The sequence below is a fragment of the Balaenoptera physalus genome, assembly GCF_965194825.1.
Source record: "Balaenoptera physalus genome assembly, chromosome: 5".
NCBI lineage: Eukaryota > Metazoa > Chordata > Mammalia > Artiodactyla > Balaenopteridae > Balaenoptera > Balaenoptera physalus.
The window spans coordinates 47750712-47763901 of NC_138884.1; the positions used below are offsets into that span (position 1 = coordinate 47750712).

Sequence of the window (13190 nt, forward strand, 5' to 3'; positions counted from 1 at the left end):
CTCTTGTCTGAACTCTAAGGGCTTGCTACTCAAGGTGTGTCTGTACATCAACAACATCAGCATCACCTGGGAGCTCCTAGAAATGCAGATTCTCAGGCCCCATCCCAGCCCTAGGAAGAATCTTCAATCCCAGGAGTCCCAGGGATTCCCACCCACTTTAAAGTTTGAGAAGCTCTGGACTACCTGCTAATCCCTCTTCTTCATTCTCCTATACAACTTCATTTGGCCTCAGATGTTGACAAGGGGTTATGCATGGACTTGACAGTTTTATCAAAAGTCTAATATTTTAAGACTGGAAGGGATCTTAGAAATTATGTAAGAATAAGGGAACCATGTGATTTTTCACTCAAACCAGGATATTTTTGAGAGTGAAAGGAAACATCATTAAAAATATATGCCAGGGACTTCTCTGGTGGCTCAGTGGTTAAGAATCCACCTGCTAATGCAGGAGACATGGGTTCAATCCCTGGTCCTGGAAGATCCCACATGCCATGGAGCATCTAAGCCCGGGCACCACAAGTACTGAGCCTGTGCCCTAGAGCCCATGAGCCACAACTACTGAGCCTGTGTGCCACAACTACCGAAGCCCGTGCGCCTAGAGCCCATGCTCCGCAACAAGAGAAGCCACTGCAATGAGAAGCCTGCACACCGCAAAAAAGAGTAGCCCTCATTCACTGCAACTAGAGAAAAACCCGTGCACAGCAACAAAGACCCAATGCAGCCAAATATATATATATTATAAAAAAAAAAAAATTAGAGAGCTTTTACACTTGCACCAAGCTGCCTTCAATGTCTGCACAGAGCTTTGTCCTTAACAGAGCAGTTTCAAACTCATAATCACATTTGACCCTAAAAAGAATCCATTCTACTGATGAGAAAGCTGAAGCACAGAAGACTAAATGAATTGTTCAAACTTACAAGTGTCTGTGTCAGTCTGGAGTCAGTCTAAGACTTCAGACTCCAAGTTATTACCATTCCACCATTCCGTTATGGGACAATAATTCTTTTTTTAAAAAATTTTTATTCATTTATTTGTTTTTTGGCTACACTGGGTCTTCATTTCTGGCGCGGCCCTCCTCTAGTTGCAGCAAGCAGAGGCTACTCTTCGTTGCAGTGCATGGGCTTCTCATTGCAGTGGCTTCTCTTGTTGCGGAGCACAGGCTCTAGGCATGAGGGCTTCAGTAGTTGTGGCTCGTGGGCTCTAGAGTGCAGGCTCAGTAGTTGTGGCGCACGGGCTTAGTTGCCCCGCGGCATGTGGGATCTTCCCGGACCAGGGCTCGAACCCGTGTCCCCTGCATTGGCAGGTGGATTCTTAACCACTGTGCCACCAGGGAAGTCCCTTCTGGGACAATAATTCTTACATAAAGAATAAACCAAAACCAAAACCAAAACCAAAGAAGCAAACCTAGTTCATGAAATTTGGTCATGAGCAACAAGAAATCATTGGAGATTGTGGGCACTCAGCTCCTCTGTCTGGATGGGCAGAAAAAGGCCATCCTTAAACGAAATTACCTGCACTGAGACTTGTTGGGTAAACTTTGGTACAATCATTCAGCATTCCTTAGCCATCTTCCTTTGAGGAAATGAAAGGAGGGTAAGAGCTTTGCCTGAATATATGGTGTTAAATGAGTCAATATAATCTTTGAGGTTTTTGTGCTAAATATGTGTTTGTTTCCAGCAAAGACTTTAGACGAATTTTGGCATGTGTGGTTTTTTGTTGTTGCTCTTTGTTTTCGTAAAATGGCAGACTATAAAGAGGTTTAATTTTGAGAAGCCAAGCGCCTGAAACTTCTTCATTCTTAACTTGGTTTTTAGGACCGAGTTACAGTTTTTTTCCCTTGATAGTGGGGGAAGGAGTTGTGATACCTGCCTGGTAGGAGGTGCAGAAGCCAAACATTTACATTCTTTGCAGGGGGCTTCTCCTCTCTTCCTCTCTCCATTTCCTCCACACCCTGGGCCGAGGCAGCCTCTTTCGCAGTATTTGTTGTCAACACTCTTTGAATTCAGTTTGCTTGCCGTCCCAGTTTTTCTAGCTTGAAATTACACCCGAAAGAGACATGTACGAGATTTTGGTCCCATTCAGTGACGATCTGGAAACGCTGGGAGCCTGATTTTCTTGTCTACTACAGTCTCAACATCCCTTCTCATGCTTACTCTTAAAAACAGATCAGGTTTCTAAGAGGCATGAACCGCAGTGAAGTAAATACCCGTACAAGCTTTTTGCTCTTTACTGTTCTAAGAAGGGCTAGCGAGGCAGCGATGCGGGCACTGAATTCCCTGGAAGCGCGCGTCAGCTGGATGCAGCTTGCGGGGGCCTGGCGTTTTTCTGGGGCTTCTGTGAGAATAGTGTTGGGTGAAAGGTAGGGGAAGCTGTGGTTGAAATCTTGCCCCAGGAAGAGAGCGACCCTCGGCGGAAGGATTTCTGTGCCAAGGCAACGGCGGCTGAGCTGGGAAGGCGACTCGTGGAGAGAGCTTTCCACTTTCAGGAAGAGCAAGATCTCGCCCGGCAGCTCCGTAGAGTAGGGAGGGGAAGGAGGAGGGAGAAGGAGGAGTGGGAGACCTGGAAGCGGAGGAAGCCGCAGCTCAGCAGCGCCGTGGGCATTTCCCTCTCCTTGACAGCCCTGCCGAGAGGTCGTTTTATACACACACAAGCAGGACCTTCTCAAGCGTTCCGGACACGTCAGTAGTTCATTCTGGGGGTGAGAAAATGCTAACGTGCTGCAGATGAAAACTCTGTTCCCTAAAGGACCTCCGCTGAGAGTGCTGGCGAGGCGGGGCGCGGGGAAGACTGGAGGCCGCCCGGGAGGCTGCGGCGCTTTCCGTGCAGATCCCTACTAGAAGCTCCCCGTTGGGTGGCGGAGGAGGTGGGGCGAGGGCAGGGTGCAGAAATTGGGCGCTGGGCGTCCGAGCCAGCCCACCAGCAGCGCAGTCTTGGACCAGGCGTCAGTTCCGCCAGCGGCTCGTGTGCGGTGGTGCGGTGCACTGCGCCGCAGGGATCCTCGTTCCGGGAGGGCCTCCGTGAGTCAACGCTGAGTTGCCCCAATCACCACCCAACTGAAATCAGACACAGGGTGGGACACGTTCCCCGCTGCGCTCGCGTGTCTCCACACTCACCCCCAGCTCTGGTCGCCTGGCCGGCGCTACCAGGTCTGCGCAAGCGGCAGCAGCTTCGGCGGGGGCCTGGGCCTCCAGCCGAGAAAGAGTTAACCGGCCGCGGCGAGGTGGAGCCCGAAGAGGAAGGAAATCTCTGTCCTTCTGAAAGTTTTTCCCGTCCTCTCTTGTTTTCCCTGCAGAGGTGAGTGCCAGGCGGCGGCAGCGCTGACTCCCGGGAGCTGGGCTCCGCACCTCTGCTCCCGGAGCTGCCAACCGACTACCTGGGGACAGGGACAGCTGTCGCGCTCGGACCTCCTCCGTGGACCCCTTCGGGCGCGCCGAGCCATGGATGGCGCGGAGCTGGCCGGGAAGATCGTTTACACCTGGCTGACTCTGGTGCTCGGCTTCATACTCCTGCCTTCGGCCTTTGGGGTGTCTTTGGGCATCTCCGAGATCTACATGAAGATCCTGGTGAAAACTTTAGAGGTGAGTGCATGGGGGCATGCCGCGCCCCCTCCTCCGAGGGCTTTAGGGAGATCCTGGGGCGATGCGAAACGAGGGTAGAGCTGAAAGCCGAGTAGACGCGAGGGGACCAGTAAGGAAAGTCAGTGGTCCGGAGGGATGTGCGTTTTAGTTTATCCGCGGCTGCATCCCTCCTCTTCCGCAGAGCTGGAGGGATTCGGGCTAAAACCACTGGACCACCCTGTTGTTGCTGTGGTTGAAGACAGAACTACCTCCACCCCCTGCTGTTGTTATTAGGATTTTTACTGATCAGAATATCAATGCAACCGCCTTTTCTATCACCGAATTTCTTTATATCCTTTCTGCGGGGCAGCTGTCACCTCAGTGTCCTTAGTTTTTACAGCCCCAGGTTTCAGAGGTCCTTTCGTGGACTAAGGCATCCTGTCCAGAAAGGCATCATGTTCTAGTGTATGCTCAATATAAGAAACCAATTGCTGGATGGTAGAAAGAAATCTGATTATATTTTAACAGAGTCATGGAAATTTAATCTAACCAACGGCACTTGAAATGTCATTGAAAATCTATGTTCCTTGACCTCAACTCTAAGTGGGCCTGATGGGGAACAACTACAGCTTACCCTTACCTTAATACAGGGCTTTATTAAATCACAGAGAGTTCCCTGTTGGTCCTCTCATCAGATGCTCCCCAAAGCCTTGGAAGGTGGGGAGAGCAAGTGTTATTCCCCCTTTTACAGGTAAGGAAACTGAGACTCAGAAGTTCAGTGGTTTGCTTGAATTAAGTGGTGGAGGCAGGAGTCTTAACTGAGGAGAGGGCCTGTAGCTATTGGTTAATAATGCAGACTTTGGGTGCAGATTTGCTTTGATTTGGTACCAAAATCCCAGCTCTGCTTCTCAGTATATGACCATAGGGAAGTCACCTACTTCTGTGCTTCATTTGCCTCATCTATAAAATAGGAGTAACAATAACAACTATTTCCACAGGGTTGTTTAAGTGAGTTAAAATATGTCAAGCATCCTAGAATGGTATCTGTATGTGTTTGCTGCTATTAAAAGAATAATATTATTCTTATTAAAGTAATAATAAAGTAATAATATTATTACTTAGATTCTAGCATTCTTGTTTCTGTAGCTACTAAAGTACCTTCTAATACGGGTTCGCATTTTTCTGCCCTTATTCTATGTCTGCCCCCAGGCGTGGCTTTATTTGCTCTTCTCCCTCAGGCAGGAGGGTGGCTCCCAGATATACATCTCTAATCTTTTATCTCTTACCTGGAGATTACCAGCAGATCTCCCACCAGCTAATCTCCTGCAAATCTATTCTACCTGCTCATCTCCTGTTTTACCCCACATTTTTGTTGTACTTCTCTTTGTGGCTATTTTTCTCTCTAGTCTTTGAAGTTATATTTGATTCTTCATCCTCAACCCTCATGTTTTAAAAGTTCTGTTTCTACTTGGCAGATATTTCACAGTCTTGAACTTATCTTGTTGATGTCACACTCTGAACTTGGTCACACTCTACTGTGAATTTCTTAGCTGCCTCTTACTGTTAGATCTTCAGAATACTCTCCCCGTAGCAGTTGATCCTCTTCAGCTGGTGTTCACTCTTTCTCAGAACTGGAATGATTGAACTGTTCTCCCATATAGCAATGTCTTTTGGAATTGACACCCCAAGTGAGGATAGAGTAAAGTAAGTTGCACACCCTGTCTTCCAGGTGCTGACTCCTACATGCTTGCTTGAGTAAGTCAGGATACAGCTAAAGAGGTGTCAAGGAGAGAGGCCTGCTAGTTGCTGTTAGCCTGGCAAATAACTATTATACTTCGAAGGGATATCTCCAGTCCAGGGTCTGGCTTCAGTGTGGCAGGGCCTCAAGTTTTAATTTTTGTCCATCTAGACTTGAAGAGACTTAGAGATGCACTCCTTGTTAATCAAACTCTCAAGAATGCTAGTTTTCTAATCAGAGTGGGAGATACACCACCTAGCTTGGAAACCAGGTAGATGACAGCATAAGGAACCATCCTCTTTGCTCAGACCAAAGTTATTAGGTCAGAGAGATGCTTGGCATATATGGAATTAGAATGGGGATTCATTTTGTGAGCCAACTCTGACTTGGTGGTAGCTGCCTGGAGCTCCTGTGTTTGGGAGCAGCTGGACTCCTCAGGAAAGAGCTATGATTCTGTAGTGATATCTGCTTTAGGCACAGGAGAGGGAGATGGCAACCCAGGGTTCTTCATCCTCTAACCAGAACAGCGTTAGATGTTTCAGAGACATTTCTGTTAGGCAGAGGTTGGTACAGTGGATTGCTTTTTTTGGCCAACTATGGGGCTAATTCTCTTAAAAATTGTGCTGGTTGTTTAATATTAGAACATCTTTAGATCTGGAAACATACCCTGCCTTTTTGTAGAGTCCATTCAAGGCCCAGCCCTTCTGTTACTCATTATTCTTTAGTATGTTCTCAACTGATTTGCTTCTTTCTTTCTTTTGCATTCCAGTCCCAAGAATATTCTTTGGGCTCTTTGATTGGAATTAGCTATTTCACAGGTTTCCTTGGTTACAATTTACACACCATTTTAAAAGGTCATTTAGTTTGCTCCATGATGTGTTTACTTTGATAAGTTTTCTTGACAATGGGTAGCTTTTTTGTGACCATAAACTCAAATTCTGGAAGTTGCAATGTGTGTGGGGTACCTTCAGAATAGCTGACTGTGGTAATTGCTAATTGTCAAGTAACTCAGCCAGCTATATGCTCTTCATGGGCCCCTTCTTAGCTCATCAGTTCAGGTAATAATTATTTATTGAGTACCTACTGAATGCTGCCTTCTGCATTGCTGAATATCTCTAGATGTGTTCATAAGTCCCTGATATGGCAAGCTGCTTGAGGATAAGGCTTGAATTCTTAGCCTAGAGTAATTGTAGTGATTCTCTAAACCAGTGATTTTCAAGGGGTATATAACAATTTCTTAGGAGTATGTATGCCAATATGGTAGCAGTATATTGGGGAAAATTGTTCTAGGAATACAAACCATGAAAAGTAAAACTTTTGACTGAGAGGATTTGTAGAGGGTAGTCCATCTGCATGGTGGGGTGTATATATCTGAATCTCTGGGAGAGTGGGTGTGAATTTTTTATGTTTATCAAACAGGAGCATGGATTAAAGGTTGAAATATGCTGTTCTCAACCCTGCAAGGTTAATGATGCTTCCTATTCATTGACCTAAGGATTGCTATTCATTGGCCTAAGGTTCATGGTTAGAGGGAAATAAAGAATGGGAAGAGAATATAGGATTGATGGAGAAAAAGAAGGCAGGGAAATGATATGTAAATTATCTAATCTAACCAGATAATACAAACAATAGACAGAGAAGATAAATGTTAATGGCCTGATTTTTCCCTCAACTTTTGAGGAATAAGTTGGATGCATGAACAACTTACTCCAAATTTCTGGCATTGTAACCTTGGGCAGATCACTCAACATCTCCACCTTAGTTTCTACATGTGTATGTAGGAATATGCCTCACAGAGTTATTGCGCAGATTAAATGAGGAGAGGTGAATAAAAGCACTTGATACATAGTAGGTGCTCAAATCTTAGTGGAGTTTGAATTGGAACACTCTTTGGTTGGGTTTTTTTGGGGTTTTTTTGCTCCTATGTGGCTAAGATTTAACCTACCTTCAGATGCGTCAGCACACGTACACACTCAGAACAGCCTACTCCTGCCTTTTATTTTAGTTATTATTCTTTCCCTTAACATTTCCTCCATCCACCAGTTAGTTTTCCGTCATTTTAAAAAGGCAGGTCAATAATTTTCAGCTGATAAACACCTCTTATTATAACACTCAGGTATTATCCCTGGTGTTGGAAATATAATAAATCTGCTAGAAGGCCATGACTGTTTATGACAGAAAGTAACAATAAAGAAAAGCTACCAAAGCAATATGCTTTTCAGATAACTTAATTCTACAGCACCTCTCTGGGTTAGGGTCTGTTATTATTCCCATTGATAGACTGGAGAACGGAGGTTCAGAGAGGTGATTTGTCTGGACAGTGGCACACAGCTGTCAGTGGTAGAATCAGGATTTTAATCTGAATCTAGAGCCTGAGTTCTACTCTGCTAAGATGACAGACTCTGCTGAGAGACTTTTATTTTGCTACAGATCATGGCCAGCTATTATTTGAGTAAGCCTAATATTTTGAATTTTTATATAATTTTTACATTTTTCCTTTTTTCTTTCCCTCTATTTAGTCAATTCTTAAATGTCTTTTTAGTGTGAAAACTGAAAGTTGAATTGTCTAGGTGACAGTGTCACGTTTCTGCAAGCTTTTGGCCTAAGCTTTAAAAATTATACTTAACTCTTTATTTTGGTGACTTGTAGACAGCTACTTATTTTCTTCCAAGAGGATTTTGAAATTAAGTGGGGGTGAAAACCTGATTGAAAGTTGTCACCCTTCTTGGTAGGGGTAGTGAGATGGGGAGTGGTAGCCGGGATTGTTCGAAGCTGCTGTCTTCAGGGCCCTTTGCAGACAGAGCTGCATCTTTCCTGGTGCCTTGAGGTAGATGTGTCCTGAGATACCTCAAGAGATTTAGAACCTCTAAAGAGATATTCTTCCTCTGTATTTGGGCTTACCTGAGCAGCTAGAGAAGCTGGTGTGGTGAAAGAGAAATAGCTATTTATTGGGAGATGCACTGATGGTCTGGAAAAAAACCTGATCATTTTGGCACCTATATAGATGTAGGGAGGGAGGAGAAAGCCAACGTTTTTCTACCTTGTGTCTGATTGTGTGATGGTCATTGGATAGATTATCTCCTTTAATCTTTACAACAACCCTTGGTATTGTTCAGAGATGATAAAACTTAGACCCCAGGAGGTTAAAGTCTTGTCTGAGATGATTACAGCAAGGAAGTGACAGAACTGCAGTTCACGTGTACTTCTGTCTGTCCAGCTTGGTCATTTTATAAAAATACAAATTATATAAAAATTATATAAAATTATATAAAAATTCAAAATATTAGGCTTACTCAAATAATAGCTGGCCATGATCTGTAGCAAAATAAGTCTCTCAGCAGAGTCTGTCATCTTAGCAGAGTAGAACTCAGGCTCTAGATTCAGATTAAAATGGTCATAGGCACTTGGTCATTTTCACTGGAGAGTTAGCCCAAAGAAGAAAACCATTTTCCAGTACAAATTGCCTTTGGCATTAAGTGACTTCTCCTCCAACCTTAAAACTTGCTAATCGTGAACACTGTAACTACATTTTGGTGGATAGACCTCAGAGTTAGCATTTCAGGAGAAACTTCTGATGATGGCACAGGGAGCTCTTTGGAGCACATCATGTTATTGGAGAAATGCCCCCATGTTAGTTTGCTGCCATAACAAAGTCCCATAGGCTGGATGGCTTAAACCGTGGAAATTAATTTTTTCACAGTGCTGGAGGATAGAAGTCCAAAACTAAGGTGTCAGCAGCTTTGGTTTCTTCTGAGGGCTCTCTCCTTAGCTTTAGATGGTGCTGTCTTGCTGTGACCTCACATGGTCTGTCTTCCCTGTACATGCCCCTGGTTCTCTTCCTCTTGTTATAAGGACACCAGTCATACCGGATTAGGGCCTCACCTTAAGGGCCTCATTCTAACTTAGTCACCTCTTTAAAGGCCCAGTTTCCAAATATAGTCACATTTTGAGGCACTGGGTGTTAGGGCTTCAACACATGAATTTTTGGCGCGCTTTGTGTGGGACACAATTCAGCCCATAATAGCCACAGAATACCAATGTTTTCCATCTTATAAGCATGGACTAATTGTCCTGGTCTAAGGTAATTACCATTTATATAAAATATAAAATCACATGCCCACAATGAAAAAAGTGAGCTCCAGGATAAGGATGATTGATTGTTTACAAAATTTTATTTTAATCATGTCTTAGGTCTCCTTACAACTGATAATAGGTAACAAGGCTTTAAAGTGAAAAACTGTGGAAACAAACCTTTACCTCTATTGAGAAGAGATGGGAGGTAAAGTCCGGAGTTTGAGAATTTCTGCCTAGATCAGCAAGGAAGAGAAAAGGACGCAACCAGATTAAGACTCCGAGCCTATTATCATTTGTGACTTGCCACTTGAAGCTGGGAAGATTAGGCCTCTATTCATAGGCTGTTTTCTAAGCACCCATGGCATGTTCCTACTTTGCTCTTTGGGATGTTGTGCAGGGGTCCTGATGTAGTCAGATCATGCTTTGCTCCTTGACCTTCGTGTACATGTTTTAGGTTATTTATTTTCTACTACTTATTTTCTTACTTATTTGAGAAAAAATGTTTACCTCTCTGCTTGAGCCCTTCAAGCCCAGCAACAACTGAGGTTTTTGCCTTGACATATTTAATAAATTCTGTCTTTTTGCCCCTTCAAGAGTGCCTAAGTCGTAATTATAATTATTATAGTGCCTTTTACCTCTTGTTTTGCTCTTCTCCCACCTCCCCAAATCAAGTCAATTTGGACATTGTTAGCTTCTAGAATTGTAGTCATCTAGATAATATATATATATTTAAAAAATTAAGTTATTTATTTATTATTTTTGGCTGCGTTGGGTCTTTGTTGCTGTGCGTGGGCTTCCTCTAGTTGAGGCGAGTGGGGGTTACTCTTCGTTGCGGTGTGCAGGCTTCTCATTGCAGTGGCTTCTCTTGTTGCGGAGTACAGGCTCTAGGCGTATGGGCTTCAGTAGTTGCAGCATGTGGGCTCAGTAGTTGTGGCTTGTGGGCTCTAGAGCACAGGTTCAGTAGTTGTGGTGCTCGGGCTTAGTTGCTCTGCGGCATGTGGGATCTTCCTGGACCAGGGCTCGAACCCGTGTCCCCTGCACTGGCAGGCGGATTCTCAACTGCACCACCAGGGAAGCCCCCAGATGTCTTTTAAACTTTTTGTTTGTTTGTTTTTAAAACTTTTATTGGAGTATGGTTGATTTACAATATTGTGTTAGTTTCTGCTGTACAGCAAAGTGAATCAGTTATATATATATATATATATATATATATATATCTCCACTCTGATTTAGATTCTTTTCCCACATAGGCCATTACAGACTGTTGAGTAGAGTTCCCTGTACTATACGTAGGTCCTTATTAGTTATCTATTTTATATATAGTAGTGTGTATATGTCAATCCCAATCTCCTGGCAGATGTCTTTTTAGTTAGTGATTTCATGGATTCCTTTCCAGCTTTCCAAGTCTCACACTGCTCCTTTTGAAAGCTTTTGTCTGATACAGGCAATTAGGCATCTTTGAGTGTGTCTCATCCTTGAATGCCTAATTTCTTATGAAAATAATACTCTTTGTGCCCTGTGTGTATGTCTTTACATGTGTTAATCTCATTTAATCTTCATAGCAACCCTATGGAATAGGAACTATTATCCTCATTTTACAGATGAGGAAACTGAGGCTGAGAGGGATTAAGTAATTTTAAACCCAGATAGACTTGATGCCATAGTCTGTGCTCTTGCCCTTCATGCTTTCTGACCTTTCTAAGGAGTAATTTATTGGGGTACCAGGTGTGTGTGAGGGTTTTTTAATAGGGTAAACATGATCTTTTTCTCCTTTTATTTGGGCATTACCAGTAACTAATATAAGAGTATACCTGGGATTTGGAATACTATTACATCAGAGATTCAGTGGGGTATCTCTTCAATTCACATAGCACCAGGGCTTAATGATTAATTTCATGTCTATATAAACATGGTTTAAATATCTTGCATTGTGTCTGTGGCACAGTTTACATTAATACTTGTTGTTTTTTGAACAGTGGGCCACGTTACGAATTGAAAAAGGAGTCTCAAAGGAATCAGTTCTTAAAAACTCAGCTTCTGTTGGTAAGTCTTCCTTTTCATTTTAATGGTTAAAGTATCCAAATTGGGTAGATGTATCTACCCAATTTGAACTTCAAATATGCATAGTGTAGTACATTTTATGGGCCTTGGATTGTTCATAATTCTGTCCTTTATACAAAATAGCAGCCTTCTGAGTTTTGGATGAGTTTTTACTGTAAAGATGTAATATGTGCTGGTTCATCTATGTGTTCTTATAGGGTATTTCTAAAGGTATGCATTTAAAGGTGGTTGCCCATGGTAGTTAATGGTCTTAAGAAAAAAAAGGCTAATCGGACTACCTGGGGTTAAGTTAAACCTATGTTTGAGGTTTTGTTAACACCTTATTCTAACTTGTGGTTCTCAAAGTATGTTCCTCAAAATATTCTTTCCTGCTAAAAACTAATTAGTAATGCATGAAATAAAAAAATAACTCCCTTGTGAAATAAGCTTGGGAATCACCACATGCTACACATTCCTCTTGGAGACTAATAATGTATAGTAACAAAGGCTCAGAAAAGTCCTGTAGTAAAGAAACTCACTTAATTTTTGTTAGAAATGAGTTAACAAATCAACCGAGCTAAGCCGTCCCTGCTTCTATATGTGTGCTTTGCCTTTGTCCCAATAAACCCTTTCACTTGGGTTAAGAATTTTAAGAATTTTTAAGACACTGGGTTCAAAGGGGAGTAGAATTCTATGGAAGTGATGGCTGTGAAATTAAGGAGAAATAAACCCTTGATTTAATTAAAAGATTAAGGCTTTATGTGTTTTTCAAAAATAATATAGAAACAATTTTGCGCCCATCTGATTTAGGGTTAAAGATGGTCAAAATGTCAAACACTTCACTAGAAGGAATTTATCTTCTGAAGGCTTGTCTAAGAGGAATTGTAGAAATTATATGCTATAGTGCATTTAGGAAATAAAGAATCTGAGTGAAAACATCTGTGCATTTTTGTGTAATTAGATTGTTATGTTCAAATGATTAAAGCAACTAGTAGAGCTTCATGGTGTCTACTTAAACACCAAAGGGTTAGCACCAATAACATGTTAACCAAGATTGGATATTTCTGGCTCTACTTGGTCCTCTTCTTATTGACCTGAGAGAGACCTTCTCTCAGGTGTAGCAGATTTACTAAATTTTTTTTCTGGGTTCTTTTTAAATGTGTGCCCTTGTGATTTAAGGAGAGAACAAACTTTATTGCTGATTTTTTGTTGTACTTGGTGAGACTTTGGGCTGTCATTGTTCTTGGATGAAATTCTATGGGACCCTACAGGTTGGGGTGCTGGTGGCGCATGTCTTGGGCCATGAATTTAAAAGGGCACAAAGTGTTTCAATTTGGTAGGTTAAGAGGATTCAAAAACCACTAGCTGAGGGTGTTTGTAGCGTTGTTTTAGTTTTTTCAGGCTAATGGGAGTGAATATTTCCACTTGTTGGATTTTTTTTTTTTTTTTTATCATGCATCTGTCTTTTCTATTTTTGGTCTTTGCCTTTTTCTTGGTACCTCCAGGAAAGAGTGGAAGTGAGCAGGAGGAGAAAATATATATAATAATTGGTTTAGAGTATGGCTGATGCCTACAAAATTTATCATATTTCATTCAGAGTGGCTGCTCTTCCTTTTAGCCTGTGCAGTTGGGAATTGACTATTGCAGTTACTGAGCGTTTGCTACCTGTGAGGTTGACAGGGGATCCCAAGATGATTAAGACATGGCTCCTGTGGGGAGACAGGCATCAGATAGGCCACTGTGATAAATGCTAAAATAGCGGCATAAGCAAAGGATGAGG

The 13190-nt window shown here is 42.6% G+C and overlaps 1 protein-coding gene across 5 annotated transcripts in view; it reads left to right on the plus strand.

Annotated features, from left to right (window-relative positions):
- The first annotated feature begins 880 nt into the window (after positions 1-880).
- The window catches only part of GPAT3 (glycerol-3-phosphate acyltransferase 3), a 60746-nt gene continuing 48436 nt past the window's right edge, over positions 881-13190 (plus strand). The window contains exons 1-3 of one of the 5 annotated variants that reach the window (XM_082463266.1): positions 881-2699; positions 3294-3579; positions 11347-11413. In XM_082463266.1, the coding sequence (XP_082319392.1) occupies positions 3439-3579; positions 11347-11413 (208 nt within the window). In that variant the 5' untranslated portion in view covers positions 881-2699; positions 3294-3438. The other 4 variants (XM_082463262.1, XM_082463265.1, XM_082463263.1 and 1 more) reach the window with 4 other exon arrangements.